Below are 18,243 nucleotides of genomic sequence, written 5' to 3' on the forward strand. Positions count from 1 at the left end.
ATTTAATGAGGATTAATTCTGTCCTTGACACTTTTTTGATATCTATTATAGTTTTCGTGAGAATGTCAAAAAACCACCAACGAGGACACATTTCAAGGTGGGGGGTCGAGCGTCAGGTGAAGGGTTGGTGAATTTTAAAGAGTACACCTATCGTGCCACACAGGTTTAAAAACTATTAATTTGTTTCATTTTCCCATATATTGCTTACATAGAATAACTCAATTATATGGAACGCGTTTCTACTACCCATTTTAAAGGCCAGCTACAGATTTGGTTCTAATGTAAATTATATATAGGTACCTAAACATCTATGACCTAAACGGTTGGCATCTTGGTCATCTGGAAAGGGAAAGACATACGGAACCCGTTTCTACTTAATGTAAACTATAGGTACTTAAACGGTTGGCATCTTGACTAGGCACCCTGAACCACTCCCGGAATGACCGAAACGATTGCAAATTTTGAAAAATACTCCCCAAGAAGAAAACTCATTTATTTTAGGTTTAAAAAGAGAAAATGAAAACTATTTCAGCCGCTAGTTTAGGAAATGATTATTTAAGAACGTTAACAGTTTTTGAATAAATACCAATGTTACGTCGTAATGTTGAATGAAAAAGGAAGCATTTTGCAAAATACGCTTGTTTGTAGGAGTAAGGACTCTTTAACGATGACAGTTTGGTGCAACCGACCCTTAATGTCTTAGCGCCATTTGAACTATCCCACTAACCCAGGGTTAACCAAACCGTTAACCCAATGTCAAATTGGTTAATGTACGTGGCGCTCAGGGCCACTTGCACCATCCCACTAACCCGGGGTTAAGCGGTTAAACCCAGTGTCAAATTGTACTGGTAACCATGTTTAATCGGTTAACCCCGAGTTAGTGAATGGTTAAAGTCAGCGACAGGTAGGTTATTATTGCAGAAAAACAAAAGATTTTGTGGTCATATTTTTTTTATAAATGCACAATGATTTAAGATTGCGCAGCAGCAGCCGGGGCGGTGGTGGCGGCGGCTTCCTCCCTTATGCGGTCCTTCTTGAGGGTGCCCATAAAGGCGGCCTTGTCTGCCGGCGTCTGGAAACGACCATGACCGAACTTGGACGATGTGTCGATGAACTTCAGGTTGATTTTTTCAAGGGCAGCCCTCTTGGTGTGGACGCGAAGAGACTGAAAATAAGAATTTTTCATCATACTCAAGTTCGCTCGCAAAGACAATTTTTATGGAGCCATTTTACTCTTGAACCAAAGATCCTGTGTAGTGTAAATTGTAGAAAACAGTCAAAGGGCAACAAGAGTTCATGGTGAGATACATCAGAGGGACATCAGTATTCATATTGATTAATTAGAAACACGGAAAAACCGCCTATAGAAGCCTAATATTGGCCATTTTGTTCGCGACGGAAATCACCAAATATTGAAGCGGGGGACGGGTGGGTGCTCACGGCGTTGTGATTGGTCGTTCCAAACGACACGTGTAAGCGTAGGGATGGGACATGTTCATTACAGGCAGTGGTAGATTTAGATCCAGTTGTACCATAATTTATTGTGGTAAAATTGTTATCAATAAAGCTCACAGAAACAATACTTAATAATATTAAAACAATATAATAATTCATTAAGTAGGTACTTTATAAATGTATTTAAAAAAATTACGTAGTATATTAATGATATAAGATTCTAAACGTAAAGTACCTAATAAGGGTCCCAGAAGATATGTATGAAATTTAATACTCGGTGTTGCATACATTTTGTGGTGAAATTTACATTCACGAGATTTACAAAATATGTACTTCGTAAAAGCGTTAAAAAAATAAGGTGCTTATGAGTAACTCCAACTTCCGTACTTTTTAGGGTTCCGTACCCAAAGGGTAAAAACGGGACCCTATTACTAAGACTCCACTGTCCGTCTATCTGTCTGTCACCAGGCTGTCTCATGAACCGTGATAGCTAGACAGTTGAAATTTTCACAGATGATGTATTTCTGTTGCCGCTATAACAACAAACACTAAAAACAGAAAAATATATAAACATTATTTTTTTATATTGTAAAAAATTTTTTTTTTTTTAAAACCTATCGTGTGTGGTATCATACGACAGGGCTTTTTGAGGCGATTCTAAAGATATATCACATCATATTGTACAAAGAAAAATCGATAAGGTATATCGTATCTGAAGGATACAACCTTGATATTTTGTGTCAAAAACTAAACAAACTATACCAACTGATGAAAAGGCGCAGTTAAAAGGGTTAAAGAGGTATTTCCCGTTCGATATATGGATATTACGTATCATTTTATGATTAATATGTACCGTATCTGCAGTACAGTTCCATAAGTCTCGTAAAATAGGTATTGAAGTAGAACTGTCATAGTTTGTAAAATTAAAAAAAAAAAAAAAAAATTGTTAATGATATTATTTTCAAAATTGCTTTCTTCGGGTTGGATATGAGGATATCACGTATCATTTGTGGTATATTGTACAAAAAAAACAGCCATATCGTATCTGGAGGAGCCCAAACTTGGTATGTTTCGAAAATTCTTTTTTAATACAGTTGCTCAAAAACTGTTACTTTTCGTGACTGTTTAGCGTGCGGAAAGTTGGTTTTCGCGAACCAGTGCTTTTTACTTTTCCAATTTTTTTAAATTTATACGTTCCAATTCATGACAATTTATTGATGTGTTAATATTAGTTTCCTTTAAACTTCGTAATCAACATAAACACCTACTGTTAATGTAAGAATGCCAAGAATATGCATATTTAATATTTTATTACTTACCTCTTCATCATTATAAGTATTATTATACGTTTATTTTTTAATGTTGAAAAACCGTTCTTAATAAGTTGTCTGAATGGAACGGAATGCCTGTCAAAAAAGAGGCGTTTTTTCTTACTGCAAGAATGTTTTATGTTTCCAAAGACAGATATAACTCCGTAATAGATGGATAGTCTAAGGAAAAAACGTGCCTCGAAAATCACGAAAATTTGATTCTCGATCAGATGGCGCCACTAGTTTTGGGCTACACTCGTATAGAGGGCGTTGACTGTTTGGTTTGTTATTTATAATTTTAACGCATACCAGTGAAAGAACATGGGTCAAAATCATATAAAAATAATTAATGCAAATAAAAAAATCATTTATCCATATTTAAATACATTTTATCGTATTTTTATAAATATTTATTTTTAGTTTTAAAGTGTGTTGACAGATGGCAGTGAATTTACTGGGGTTACAAAATTTACTATGACAGTACCGCTCTAGTATAAGTTACTCTATGATGTTTCCAAAGGCAACATTCGATATTGTTTTTATAAATATGCGATACACAAATAATCGTTAATAACGATATTTAGGTAATAATAGTACAATGTTATATATTTACAATTGTTTCTGTCTTACAGAACATGCATTTGAAAAAAAAAAACTTAATTGAAGTGGGTTCAATAATAATAACAAAATCCATTCGTCGAATAAAAGCTAAAAAAACACCACTTCATAATGTCAAAGATAGATATAACTCCGTAATAGATGGATACAGTCTAAGGAAAAAACGTGCCTCGAAAATCAAGAAAATTTGATTCTCGTTCAGAGGGCGCTACTAGCTTTGGCCTACTGTCGTATAGATGGCGTTGACGGCTTCGTTTGTTATTTAACAATTTTAACGCATATCAGTGAAAGAACATGGGTCAAAATCATAAAAATAATTAATGCAAATAAAAAAAATCAATTATCCATATTTAAATACATTTTATAGTATTTTTATAAATCTTCATTTTTAGTTTTAAAGTGTGTCGACAGATGGCAGTGAATTTACTGGGGTTACAAAATTTACTATGACAGTACCGCTCTAGTATAAGTTACTCTATGATAATGTCAATGATGTCACAATTTTCTTATTTTTTCGCAACTGTATTAAAAAAACGTCGTTCGATACACATGCAGAAATGTCATTCTTCACTCGTCCACAGTCTTGCCACGCCCGTAATGACATGCTTTCCGCATTAGCATCGAAATGTACTATTTGTTTTAATTTAAAAAAAATGGCAGAAATGTAATGATGTGATATGTTTTAGTATCGCCTCAAAAAGCCCTTTCGTATGATACCACACACGATAGGTTTTGGAAAAAAAAACAATTTTTTTCCATACAAAAAAAATAATGTTTTACCACCCCCGGGGATTTTTTTTTAGGAACTGGTAAAAAAACTGTTTTGACTTCTAGTATGCGTGTGCCAAACGGCTAACCTGTTCATCGATTTGCGGTATTTCTTTGGAATTGGGGTCGAGCGGCTTCCGCTAGAGGTGGAGACAGATGGAGGAGGATTATGCCCTTGGGGACCACTAATGTGGGATAAAGCTAAATAATAATAACAAGACATCTGTCGGTATCTTACGGTATATTAATTTATATTATCGCTCCGTCTGTGACGAAATTAATGATCTGATCAGCAACTCATCTTACCTTCCTGAGGGTGATAACGCGTTTCTTGGGTCCCATGCAGCAACCCTTGATCATGACGAAGTCATTGTTGACCTCACCATAGTGGGGGAAGCCACCCATGGGGGTAATGGACTTCTCGGACAGGTCGTACTCAGTGCAGGCATTGTTCTTGACAACCTTGCCATCCTTGGTGTGGATACCTGCGGAAATGCTCATAATTAGGCACTGCACATGTCTAGGGTAACATTCATAATCTTGAACTTTTACATCAGTCCGCCCTAGTATAATCTTCACTTGAGATTCAGGTTCTAACCGTATTTTTAGCGTGTAAGTTGGATCATCACTTGTTTTACTAGTAAATAATAAATATCAGAAGATAATCACACAAATTGATTGCATTCTGACATAAGCACAAAAAAAACATGTAGGACATGATCATACATATTTATATGTTATGCTTACTTATAATTATAACATGAGTATAATATAGAAAGCTGAACATGGGTCAAGACACACAACCTAAAAAAATAATCCCTAATTCACATGATCTCAAGTGATAGTTGTTCACTATGACCACATTCTATGTTCAAACTTTTTGAATAAACGTCTTATTATTATCATTAACAATATAATTACCTTGTCCAATACGGTAAATCTTCTTGTTCATTTCAGTGCGGTGGTGGTATCCCTTCTGACCAGCACGGGCGACAGTGAAGGATACTCTTGAAGGATGCCATGCTCCAATACAAGCAACCTTGCGCAGACCCTTGTGCGTCTTGCGAGGCAGCTTCTTAGTGTGCCAACGGGAAGTGACACCTGTTAACAATTAACAACATCAGATTAGGCCTTGTATTAAAAGAAAACATGCTTACAAATTATAACTATTGGGACCGTGCATGATGGCAGCACCGCCTAGTGAACCAAATAACTGAGAAGTATGGGAATAGACAGAAACACTGCTACCAAATTTGCCCACATCAAGCACTGCAATCGTTTCGGCTTCCCTCACCACCCACTTTGCACAGAGCAAATACAAAGATTTATAACTGAGAGTATTCGGCAGGAATTAAATTATTGCTCAATGTTGAATTGTTGATCTAAAATTTGAAAACCAACCCACCTTTGTATCCCTTGCCCTTAGTGACACCAATGCAGTCAATCATCTCATCCTGAGCAAACACAGAGTCAATGGGGATGGGCTTCTCCAGATGTTCCCTGGCCCACTTGACCTTGTCTTCAACAGTGCCACCATTAATCTGGATTTCCATGATGTGAGCTTTCTTTTGACGCTGCTTCAGCAGCTTCATCTGGGTGTGGGCAATGAGCCTCACCACAGTGCAGTAACGGATCATCTTCTTAAAGTCCTTCTCAATGGACTTGCGGCCAAGCTCATCTTGCCACCTCTTGCTGGACTTGGTGAAAGCCTTCTTCTTGCACTTGTACCTGATTGGGGCACAGAGTTAAGCGGCTGCTGCAAGAGAATCCAAGCAGCCTCATCGTTGAGCGGAGACCACTTGGTAACAATATGCTCCAAAGCATACTTTGGGTAAACTCTCATCCAGCGATAGGAGAGCTGATTTTGATTGGATTAGTAATGACAACAAAAAGAATAGAAATCAAATTTACATAAGACAACTTGCCCTAAAGTCAGGTATTTTACAGTTTCTGTAGTAGCATTATAGAATTGACAAATCAGGCAAGTTAACCTTTCAGATATACACGATTTTTAAGAAGTCGTGAATTAATTCAAATTACAACATTTAAATTTAAAAATGATAATTTCTAAATCCAAATACATGGCTTTTCTTACCAGTTTTTGTAGAAGCGACGGCGACAGTCCTCGGACATGTGCTCGGCCCACACGGTGAGCAGAGCGCGGAGCCCGTGCGGAGTCTCGATGTAGCCGACAGCGCCCACCGCCACCATGGGGGGAGTCTCGATGATGGTTACTGCTTCTACAATCTCCTTCTTGTTGATCTCTGAAAAGTTAAACAGTAAGTATATTTAGTTTGCCAGACAGTCAGAATGTACAATCGACAGTAGTTGTAAATCCACTTTATCAAAACATTTTGTATACTTAACCTGCAACAGTTTTAGAACTGCGTGCATTTCAGACCACGAAAAATCTAATCGACAGATAACGGAAAAAGCACTAAATGCTTTTAAGTTGTGACAACGAAAACGTGTAGTAGGTTCATAAAACAAAGTTACTTACTTGATCCAGGACGGTCGGGTTCACGAACCACGTGGGTCATACCGGCCTTGTAGCCGATGAAAGCGGTAAGATGCACTGGTTTGCTGGGGTCATCTTTGGGGAAAGCCTTCACCTTGCCACGATGACGACGGGACCTCTTCTTAGGGTAGAATCCCATCGAGCCATGACGGGGTGCTGAAAACTTCCTGTGCGACTGAAAGTAACAAAAATTGCATTTCATTACTAAGATTCACGTCGATGCAGATGACACCTTTGGTGGAAATAGCATCAGTCCGCCCTAGTATAATCTTCACATAAGATTCAGGTTCTAACCGTATTTAAAAGCGTAAAAGTTGGATCATCATTTGAGGACGTGGTTAGCTTTTGAGCTACGAAATAATGATTGAAAACTATAGTCGTAATAACACTATTTACTTAATTACACTTGAAATGTATTAAATAAAAAGATGACTTCGATATTTTACGATATAACAAGCGGACACTTACCATGTCGTAAGACTGTCACAACGAAAATGGCCGATTAAGAACTTGAGAAGTTTTGACTTTTCGATCTCATTGACTTGACACTTGTCCAGAGACAAAGACAAATAAAAATAGATAAGAGCGTAGCTGTTCCAGACGCTATTTAAACCTAGTTATTGCAGACGAAGGAGTCAAAGGTCCCTCCACACTCATGCGCGAATCACGGCGCGAAGCCACGAACGCGAGTGTGGAGTCTAATTCGCTAATCGGCGAAATCGACTCCACACTCGCGTTCGCGGCTTCGCACCGCGTAGTCTGGAGCGGCTAAACATATTTTATTATTATAGTTGGTCAAGCAAATCTTGTCAGTAGAAAAAGGCGGCAAATTTAAAAAATGTAGGCGCAAAGGGATGTCGTCCCATAGAAAATTTGAATTTCGCGCCTTTTTCTACTGACAAGATTTGCTTGACCAACTATATTTTCAGTCGTTTTCATTTATACTGTAAATATAATTATAGTTTCTCTTAAAGCTCGCTCCAGACTACGCGGCGCGAAGCCGAGAACGCGAGTGTGGAGTAGATTTCGCTGATTACGAACTAGACTCCACACGAGTGTGGAGGGCGCTAAAGGACTGTCTCATTTCGAACATAGACAGAGAGAATCATACTATCAAGCGAGACAGCACTATGCATGTGTAGAGCGACATCTCGTTCCCACCTGTATTCACGGTATCCCGTTCGTCCCGTTCGGTCATTCCCCCCCCCCCCTCATGCCTGATCCAGTTATACTAAAGCCCCCCATTCACACTCCTACATGGTAGTCCGCCCCACCGTCCGCCTCATTATGTAGAGGGCCCTCCACACTCATGCGCGAATCGCGGCGCTGTTTAGCGAACTAGGCTCCAGACTCGCGTTCGCGGTTTCGCGCCGTGATTCGCGCATGAGTGTGGAGGGCCCTTATTATTTTTTCTAATTCCTTGATTTGAAACAACAAAACATATATATTATACTGGCACCACACTTCGTTATGTGTTATTCGTTATGCTTGTTATTCGTCCGAATACGACGAAGTGTGGAGGACTTATTCGTCTGTATTTGCCTTATTCGCACGCATAACGCATAAGCGCAAATAGCAAATACGCGTATCCGTTCACTTGTCGGTTTTTAACACACTTCAAAGGACACGATAAAGACGCAGCGCAATTATTCGCCAAATACGGCGAAGTGTGGTACCCATATTTGTTGTTCACGTCACATAAACATATATTTTGGCAAATACAGCGAAGCCGCATAACGAATAACACATAACGAAGTGTGGTGTCAGCATTATATATAAAGGTACCTCCACACTCGTGCGCGAATCGCGGCGCGAACGCGAGTGTAGTCTAGTTAGCTAGTCAGCGAAATCGACTCCATACTCGCGTTCGCGTCTTCGCGCCGCGTAGTCTAGAGCGACTTAAGGGTATATTCAGAATCACGAGTATACAAATAAAATAATATTAAAATATAATTAGTAAACTCGGCGAGTTGGCTAATTGGCTATCACCAGTGTTGCCAACTTGGCATATATGGTGCCAGATCTGGCATAATTTCACACCCTTTGGCATCGAAATTTTCCATTTGGCATCTGGCATAATTTTTAGCTCAATTTAGTGAATGAAGTGAATTATGTCCCTAAGACAAATTTGAAACCTACTTGGCAATGATAGATATTCCATGGCACAACCGTCAAAAGCTCGCTCCACACACGAGTGTGGATAGGGGCTAAAGGAAATTTTATACATACGAGTAATAGGGAATATTACGCGTAACTCTGCGTAGGTGGCGCCAGTACCACAATATGAGGGTCTATCGCGAAACAAGAAAATCGAAATTTCGTTATCTAACATCTCTGTCACTCTTGCATATTTGAACGATAAAAAGGCTGATATCGAAATTTCGGATTCGTGTTTCCTGGTATGTATAAGTTTTGGTATGTAAGATTTACAGTATGTATAAGTTACTCTATGGTTTACTATTAAGGTTAGTGCTGCACTCTGGTGGCAGAACATTGCAGTAATATCCCCTATTATAAACCGTACCGTAGTCTGTACTACCGCACCGCACCGCGACCTTAGTGCCAGGTGGTGCTAGGTGATAGCCAGCAGTTATTTAAAATCACATGACATTTGTTGTAAGGTCGGTACGTCCGACCTTACAACAAATGTCATGTCACCGAGGTAAGACCTTAACCACCTGGCTTTTGTATTTTTGTGTACGTGGACCTTAATAGTGACACAATCCGAAATTTGCTTAAAACGGTGAAATATTGTTATTATGTTGTGGTTGTAGTTTTCGACGAGAAAATACAATCGAACTTAAACTATCGTGAGACATATTTCAAAATATTTAGATCAGTACGGTTTTTACTCACTATTATTTTTAGTCGCTTTCCGAAACATGTCGCAAAAAGCGACTAAAAATAATAGTGAGTAAAAATCGTACTGATCTAAATATTGAGAAAATACAATTTTCACTTTGATAAGAAATTAAATTATAATACACAATTACATAGTGAAACCGGCAAGACAATGTCCTTGCGTTTCTTTTTTTCATACGCGTTACCAATTAAATTGTCAATCTAATCAGATTGTGCGTAAAATTGTCTCGTCTAGACACTCGCTAATCTGTTTTGTGTTATCTATGGTATGTTAATGCATAGAGTCACTACAAACGTCACATTTCAAAGGCTCACTCTCAGAATAATGACTAAAGCATAGAAGTCGGGCAAAAATGCTTCGCAAATATGTATACCCGTACTTTACTTCCTTACGAATTAGATAATGTGCCGAAAAGAGATGCATATATGCTTGTTATTTCTCATTTACGTACGGTGTCATAAGTTTGATAATTTGCTAGGGATGTAACTGTGTCGACTTTTTATATCGATAAATTATGCATAAGTTTATGTGCCGTGTAAAAGAATAATCACGAATTGGCAAATTGATAATAGTCTGGCTAATGAAAGTTGAACCTGAAAAAACGCGGCAATTTCAAGAAATCTGTAGCAGGCGGCTCGTTGAAATGAAATGAAATGCGGGGAATACAAGGATTGCATAAATTTTATACTTTTTATAATTTTCATATTCTAAAAATCATTAAAAAGTATAAAAATTATGCAATCCTTGGAATCAAAGAGCCGCCTGATATGAGGATTAATGCATGTACCTAATATAGCTTTTATCTCATTTGCAGTCTACCACTCAGAACCGTCTAACTATACCTCTCGTTTTTTTATCATTAGAAAGAAGGCGAGCGATCTTAACGTGTCGCTTTATCGAAAAACACTTTGAAAATAAGTCACAACAAATATAATATACGATCATTTACATACTTTTGCTTTCATAAGTAAAATATTGCTACCTATATATTTATAAAAAAACTTGTCAATAAAAAGACACGTGGAAATGGTTTACCGTTTTTTCTAATGCTAAAAGACTAAGTATAGTTTCTAGTCATGTACAGTCAGCTGCAGAGAAAAGGCACCCCCCTGCATACAAAGTTCTGTAAATTAGTATGGACGTAGGGTACCTTTTCTCTGCAGCTGACTGTACCAAATAGGGAATGAAAAAAAAAACGTTCGTGTAATATTTTTTTTTATTTAATAATAGGGAATATTACGCGAAACGGCGTAGGTGGCGCCACTATCACAATCTGAGGGTCTATCGCGAAACAAGAAAATCGATCTTTCGTTATCTAACATCTCTGTCACTCTTGCGTATTCGAGCGATAAAGAGGCAGCTAGATAACGAAATTTCGGATTCGAGTTTTCCGGTAGGTCCCCTGAAAACTTGTCAAAAACCTGTTAAAGGTACAGTATGAATAAGTTACTCTACGGTGCACTAAAAAAGCTAGTGCTGCACTCTGCTGGCAGAACATTGCAGTAATATCCCCTATTCCTCGTCCTATGGAAATCTGAAATAAAAAGTTGAGTTTTGTGACCAACAATATTAATAAAAGGAACATTCATCAATGATCATTAATGTCTTTTTTATTAGGGTTCCGTACCCAAAGGGTAAAAACGGGACCCTATTACTAATACTTCGCTGTCCGTCTGTCTGTCACCAGGCTGTATCTCATGAACCGTGATAGCTAGACAGTTGAAATTTTCACAGATGATGTATTTCTGTTGCCGCTATAACAACAAATACTAAAAAGTACGGTCCCCTTGGTGCGCGCGTCCGACCCGCACTTGACCGGTTTTTAGTATTAAACTATAGTCTGGCAAACACAATCTGTCAGTAAGTAAGAACAAAGAAAACTATAGGTACAGTCGAAGGCAAAAATATCGATCCAGACAAATGGCTTAAAAATATGTGAACACGATTTTATTGTCTGAGCGTACACATATTTTTGAGACTTTGGGAATGTATATATATTTATGCCCTTGACTGTACTCATCAATTAAAATGAGACAGTCCTGGGCCAAACTATAAGAAAGCTGTAAATGTCGATAGGTTATTGATCTGAGGTCACCATACATCACTATGCCAAAAATATAACCTTTCATACTTAGCAGAAAAGTTAGAAAATATATGCAAAAATCTATATAGACTTGAATGCAAGTAATAATTACATAAACAACATATCGATTTCTATGTTTAGGGTCAGGTCCTATAAATTAATTTCTTCAAAATTGAACAAAACTCACCGATTATAGGTTATCGGTTCGTGCGTATTTTCTTTTCTTCCTGTATGCGATTTACAGCCCTCGATCACACAAGACATTATCACAAAGGGAACTTCAAACCATTACAAATAAAAACTCAGCACGTTTTCCAACAATCTTTCAGGAATAGCAACAATATAATTAAAATAAACCAAGATGACCGCTGAAACATCCCGAAATATTTCAACTAAAATAATACGACTATGTCAAGTTGTTACAGTTGTCACCTACCTGTGAAATAACGAACATATATTTTATTTGGCTGGATTATATTATAGAACCACATAGGACCATTTGACATTTCCCTCAGTTTGTCTTATGACAATACTGAAAAAAACGAAAGAACTTGCGGATTGTTGTCTCACTCACTCATAGACAAAAAGTAATAACGTGTTGTGAATACGATATCTTTTACCAAGCTTTTATTTTTGCCCGGCTTCTTTGCTTTAGTCATTATTCTGAGGGCTCACTCCACACTCGTGTGCGAAACGCGGCACGAAGCCCGAATTCGCGCACGAGTGTGGAGGGGCTAAAGAAATTTGGCATTAGCTAACCAAGTCGGGGCAACGATAGCTTGGTTTGACTGTGTAAAATTTTCAGAAGTAGCATCGTTTGATTTATGTGGAAGATCCTCATTTTTAGGGTTTCGTACCCAAAGGGTAAAAACGGGACCCTATTACTAAGACTCCGCTGTCTGTCTGTCACCAGGCTGTATCTCATGAACCGTGATAGCTAGACAGTTGAAATTTTCACAGATAATGTATTTCTGTTGCCGCTATAACAACAAATACTAAAAACAGAAGAATATAAATATTTAAATGGGACTCCCATACAACAAACGTGATTTTTTTGCTGTTTTTTTCCGTAATGGTACGGAATCCTTCGTGCGCCAGTCCGACTCGCACTTGGCCGGTTTTTTAGTTACGTACCAATATATTGTTTAGCATTTTTTTTAGCACATTCCAAAATTATTTAGCGTAATCTAATAAGTCTAGCATTTTTTCAAATTCCGAGTTGGCAACACTCACAACACTGGCTATCATATCCTGTCAAATTTATTTTATTCTTCATTAGTATTGTTTGATAACACAATTTTCCGAAATGAATAATTCCGCTGCTAAGGTACTTAAATAATTCAATTTTTTTTGTGTTTGGTTTTATTCGTAAATTAAATAATGTATTACTTCTTCAGGTTGGTGAAATATTCACCGAAGCTGGAGCTGCATTCAATAAACTGGCTGAAATGACAATGATGCTGCATCCTATGGCTGAAAATACCCCGACGTATGTTTACAGTGCCTACCTATCTTTTTATAGCTGTTCTATGAGCTTATCACATGCAATGTGATTTAGTTGTTGATCTTAAGACAATCACAAGCTTGGAATTAATACTTTCTTTAATTACTTCTTTATCAAAATAAGATGTAGAAATAGAAGTTAGATTATGGTCTTTGATCCCTGGGTATTAATATATACCTGATTACCTTATACAAATGTTGTCCAATGAGATTTTTAAGTAAGTAAGTAAATTAAATAGTTTATGGAAAGGTAATTGTATCAAGGGAATTTTGACATTGCTAAATTACTTGGTTAAACAATTACATTTTATACACTTAATGGAAAACTATCAAAAATTTAACTCAATATGGGTCCACGTAACATTAAAATTGACATGTACGTTTTCAGTGCACCAGCAAAAACACCTGTGAAGAGAAAAGCAGTAGATGACAGACCAGTTTTAGCCGGCACCACACCACAAACAACTCACAATGTTCACACAGCACCCATATCACAGCAGGTTAGTGTTTTACTACAATTCAATCGGTCCGAACCAGCAACACCATAGTGGATGGTATTATACTCTGATTTGTAATTAGATTCTAAAAAACTAACCTCACTCAGATCCTTTTTCTTTCGTAATAATGGAAAATATGTAAAGAAGTAAACTCAAATTTTCCTTTTACATACTCTAGCATTTAAAATAAATATAGATGTATCATTTTAGCTTTGTTTAGTTTCTTAAAACATACGGAAAAGAGAAAAAGTGAGGTTAGTTTTATGGAATCTAATTACACCTCCTCGCACAGCTAAACTGTGGAATGAACTGTCGCCTGCGGTATTTCTGGACCGATATGACCTTCAAGTAAAGAGCGTACTCCCATCTTAAAGGCTGGCAACGCACTTACAACCCCTCTGGTGTTGTGGGTGTCCATGGGCGGCGGTAATCGCTTACCATCAGGTGATCCGTCTGCTCGTTTGCCTCCTATTTCATAAAAAAAAAAAAACAAATCAGAGTATAGGTGAATCTTATGTTTAAATTGCAGAAAAAGAGGTGTAATCCCATTTATCCACACCCCACATTAAAGGGAATGGGAACATTTGTCCTTGCTGAGGACCAATGGCAATAGTTTCATTGCCATTTCAGGCACAGATGGGAATAAATCATTCCTGTTTGGGACAAATGGGAATTAACCAAAACAAACTGTGAAGCCATTGTCTGAAATGAGACTCAATGTACAGTTACAAAAAAATTATCATTGGGATGTTTTTATTATTATTATTTTTTTTATTTACACAAGATTTATTTCTTACAAAAATCTATAATTACTTCAAATGTATTAAATTATTTTTAAATTGCTTATACAAGTACCTGATACTAAGTGCTTCAAGTGTTCATTTCTGCATAATAATTCATTAAAAAGGCAGGTTGTTTTTATCCTATCATTCTTATTTAGTATTTTTATTAGTTTTAATTTGTCGTCCCGTTATCATTACGCTTATTAGGGATATAGCTGTGTTATTTGGTAGTGAAATTAAAATAATTTGAAATTCTGTAATATTTATCATACTGTTTCAGGTGACCCTAAACATGTTGAATGCTCATGAATCAGAAATGGATGGAGATGGCCTCAGCAATCAAGTAAAACTGGAGTTTGAGTCTAGCACTGAGGAAGTGACTACTTAGGCAAGGGGTGTTCAGAAAAAAAAAACAAGTTGTAGATATAAGTAGTCATTATCTATTAAGCTGGCCATACACATTAGGGTCTAGGGTATGCCTGTGCAGTATTGCCTGTACAGTCCAACTGCACTGGTAATAAGGAGTGTATGTGGCATTCGACTGTGCAGTTTCCTAACTGGCTTTACATGTGAAGTTGAACTGTACAGGTGAAACTGCGCAGGTATACCCTGGCGTGTATGGACAGCCTCAAGTTTCTTGTGTAACTGTTAGTAATACTTAATTTTGATACTGGTAGTGCAGTGTTTTCAACCTTTTTTTGATGCAACCCATGTATGCATGTAAAAAAAATGCACTTGGAGTAGTATAGCCTATAAAGTAAAGGTATAAAAATAGCAAAACTGCTTGTTTGAGGCTATACAATTCCATAGATATCATAACTTTAAAGTGTGACCCAGGTGACATAATCATGGCAACGAGAGTGCCGTTGCTAGTGAACGAAACGCAACTGTCACTGTCACACTAGTATACGAGTGATAGAGAGAGACGACTATGATACGCTACGGAGCGTTAACGATTGGCACGTTGGCTACTGCGCCCAGGTGCACAAAAGAAGTTCATTCACCTTCTGGGCATGAAAAAGATTGTTGTAACATTCTACCCTCTTCCATTTGTAATGTAGCCTGAATTGCAAGTCCTTACAACTCCCTCATAGTTGACACACAGGTTGAATAACACTGCATCACAACTAATGTAAAAGTATGATACTTCAAACACATGTACCTTGTAATGGGTTAAAAAATGAGTAGGTATTATTAATTGAAACTTAGCTGTTTTGATTTCTATACCTTATTATGAAGCCTGTGCCTGTGATTATTTTAAAGCGATATTGATTTGTTTTAAAATATAATCATAAGTGCACTTGTATTAGGGTGGTAATCCACCTGTCCAATGTGCATTGCGTCTCACTCTCACATTAAGCAAAATGCGAGACAAAATTTAACAAATTAAACAGATGGAATACCATCCTTACATGTTATGAGGGTTTATATATATTTAAACAATTATTAATACAGGTGTTTAAAATAAAAAAAATATTAAATTTATGTTAACACATTCACAGCCAGCACGACCTACGTCCTATGAGCGTTGCCGATAACACGGGAAAAACCGTATGTAGCGAAAAGTATACGAACTGAGAACTAGCAGGTCGCTGGTCGCAGTGAATGTGTAGTAAAGAAGTTGAAATAGCAGTGCTGAGCTAGAGGTGCATTCCACGAGTATTTCCCTTACGAAACGCCGTACTTCTAATAGTTCTGAAAAGGCTGAGAAAATGATATTGGGTCTGGTAATATTTCATGATTCATGACTTTGCTAACAAACTGGCAGTATATTCTCGAGCTTTACGGGTTTGATTGAATTAGCTGCCATGCAAGGTAAAAGCGTTTCGTAAGGGACATTCTCGTGGAATGCCCCTAGCAACAAGATGAACATGTTTTGTAATTAACAAGGTTTATATTTATCTTACATTAAAAATTAAACAATAGTTCACTTTATCCATAATTTTTATTATAAATAAACAAAAAAAATTATCTACAAATAATTTTATTTATTTTGTAATCAATTCCTTTGTATCATGAAAACTTAAAATCTTTCTATTCCATGATGGGTTCAGAGAACCACATACTTTCTCATGTGTGCCTTCATTAACCTTATTTTCTATGACAAACTCCACATCACTTCTGATTTTTAATGAATCATATAAGGGGAATGTGCTACCAGATTTTTTTAATCTTCTTTGGGCATTTCTGTAACATTTCCATGGTTGTGGCTCTATAATAATTGATCTAGATATTTTTTTGATATAGTTGATAAAATCTAATAGACCATCATCTCCATTATTTAGATGTATCCACATTGTGACAGAAAAACAAAAAGTTACATCAAATCTCTTTTTTCGATAGCTTTTCGAATAGTTTTGAATTAATTTCTGATCATTATCAGACATAATATTGCAAGTCATAAATGTAATATTAGGGATTTGAATGGTTTCTTGTGCTCTTGCGATCAGTGTTGGATCAACGTCAACGGCCAGCATGTGTATATCATTTCCTGGGTAAATTGTTTTCAAGTATTGATATAGGTCTTTTGTAAGTTCTCCCGTGTTGCAGCCAATGTCTAAGCACAAGAATGGTTCATTAGCAGCAGGTGCGGGGAACATCTGTTTGTTTAGGTTATTCGTTCTGTGCTCCACATTATGAAATGAGTAATAGTTGATAAAATTACCAAATTTTACAGCACCTGGATCATTACCCAGATGATTAAGATCTTCACTTGTCATGATAAAAAACTAATTTGGATACTTAATTCTTCATCAGTCCGTAATCCTCCTATCCTCTTATCTTAATGGACCTACTTAATAATCTGAAAATATAAAAACGTAATATTTCCTAATTTATATTAGAAAAGTGTGCGAAATAGCTTTCCAAAGTTCACGTTTAAGGCTTCAACGTGTTATTGGTTATTCTATAGTATAGTTGCGCTGTTGCGCTGGATGACGATGACGACGATGACGTATATAATTTATAAACTTAACTTGACATTGACGTTTACTTACTACATTTCAAATACTATCAGATATTTTTCATCGAATATAACTTATATAACTTATATAATATCCCTTCCCAAGAGTAGACAACTTTTATCTGGTTTAGTAATATGTATGTTTTATCTTTTATCCTGTTTTGCTAAATCAGCTTTTATGTAGTTGAGGCATAGTTGAGGTGGCATTAGAATTGGAAAATGGAATGGAACGTACCCATTTTGACAGTCTCCGGTCGACGAAGGACGAGCTTTGTTTAGTTTGTTTCACGCAAAGCAAAGTTAGCAAAAGTATGGATGGTATAGAAAGGACGCCAATCTCTTATGGCAGAATAGGGTATTTAAAGTTTGACAACATAAAAAATATATAACGAATTGCTGTCATCCTGAAAGATAATAAACTAATAAAGTATATTTCACTATATTTGAATGTAAATTATGTTTATTTTTTGGAAAATAAACGAAAGAAAATTTAATATTTTTCGAGATTTCATCAGGGACGTGAACGCTCTGTGATTGGTCAACGCTCGGATGACATCACACGCGGGTAAACATTCTTGATTGTCTTGAGTAATTTAACTGTTTTATTTGTATTTAGTTAATTTTAGTTATTGTTCCACAGTTTTCTGATATATTCCGATTTATCCGTATATCTAGTGGCACAATATTCATAAAATCTCAAAATGGAGCCGAAATATGTGAAAGCAGATAGCGGTAACCTACCAGACATAGATGCATTAATGGTTGCACTTTTCTTTAAAGATAATCCGGATTACTATGCTGCGGAACTTAGAAATGTAAAAACAGCTGTGTGAGTATACGTAGAAATTGTTTATTTACGAATATTTCGATTTCGATGATACGAA

At 36.8% G+C, this 18,243-nt stretch overlaps 3 protein-coding genes across 3 annotated transcripts; 1 reads left to right on the plus strand and 2 right to left on the minus strand.

The window, feature by feature from the left end:
• Positions 1-933: 933 nt before the first annotated feature.
• LOC134740629 (large ribosomal subunit protein uL3) lies at positions 934-7,274 on the minus strand. Its single transcript, XM_063673171.1, has 7 exons — positions 7,138-7,274; positions 6,652-6,844; positions 6,247-6,415; positions 5,557-5,879; positions 5,073-5,252; positions 4,458-4,636; positions 934-1,165 (listed from the first exon to the last, which is right to left on the minus strand). Exons 1-7 carry the CDS (start codon positions 7,138-7,140, stop codon positions 971-973), a joined length of 1,242 nt encoding a protein of 413 aa, XP_063529241.1. The 5' UTR covers positions 7,141-7,274; the 3' UTR covers positions 934-970.
• Positions 7,275-12,828: 5,554 nt separating this feature from the next.
• LOC134740631 (uncharacterized) lies at positions 12,829-16,361 on the plus strand. The gene is made up of 4 exons (XM_063673173.1): positions 12,829-12,942; positions 13,013-13,104; positions 13,507-13,618; positions 14,678-16,361. Exons 1-4 carry the CDS (start codon positions 12,922-12,924, stop codon positions 14,783-14,785), a joined length of 333 nt encoding a protein of 110 aa, XP_063529243.1. The 5' UTR covers positions 12,829-12,921; the 3' UTR covers positions 14,786-16,361.
• Positions 16,362-16,364: 3 nt separating this feature from the next.
• LOC134740630 (probable RNA methyltransferase CG11342) lies at positions 16,365-17,314 on the minus strand. The gene has a single exon (XM_063673172.1). The coding sequence runs from the start codon at positions 17,115-17,117 to the stop codon at positions 16,386-16,388; it is 732 nt and encodes a 243-aa protein (XP_063529242.1). The 5' UTR covers positions 17,118-17,314; the 3' UTR covers positions 16,365-16,385.
• Between the last annotated feature and the right edge of the window lie 929 nt (positions 17,315-18,243).

Source organism: Cydia strobilella, chromosome 4 (assembly GCF_947568885.1).
Source record: "Cydia strobilella chromosome 4, ilCydStro3.1, whole genome shotgun sequence".
Taxonomy (NCBI): Eukaryota; Metazoa; Arthropoda; class Insecta; order Lepidoptera; family Tortricidae; genus Cydia; species Cydia strobilella.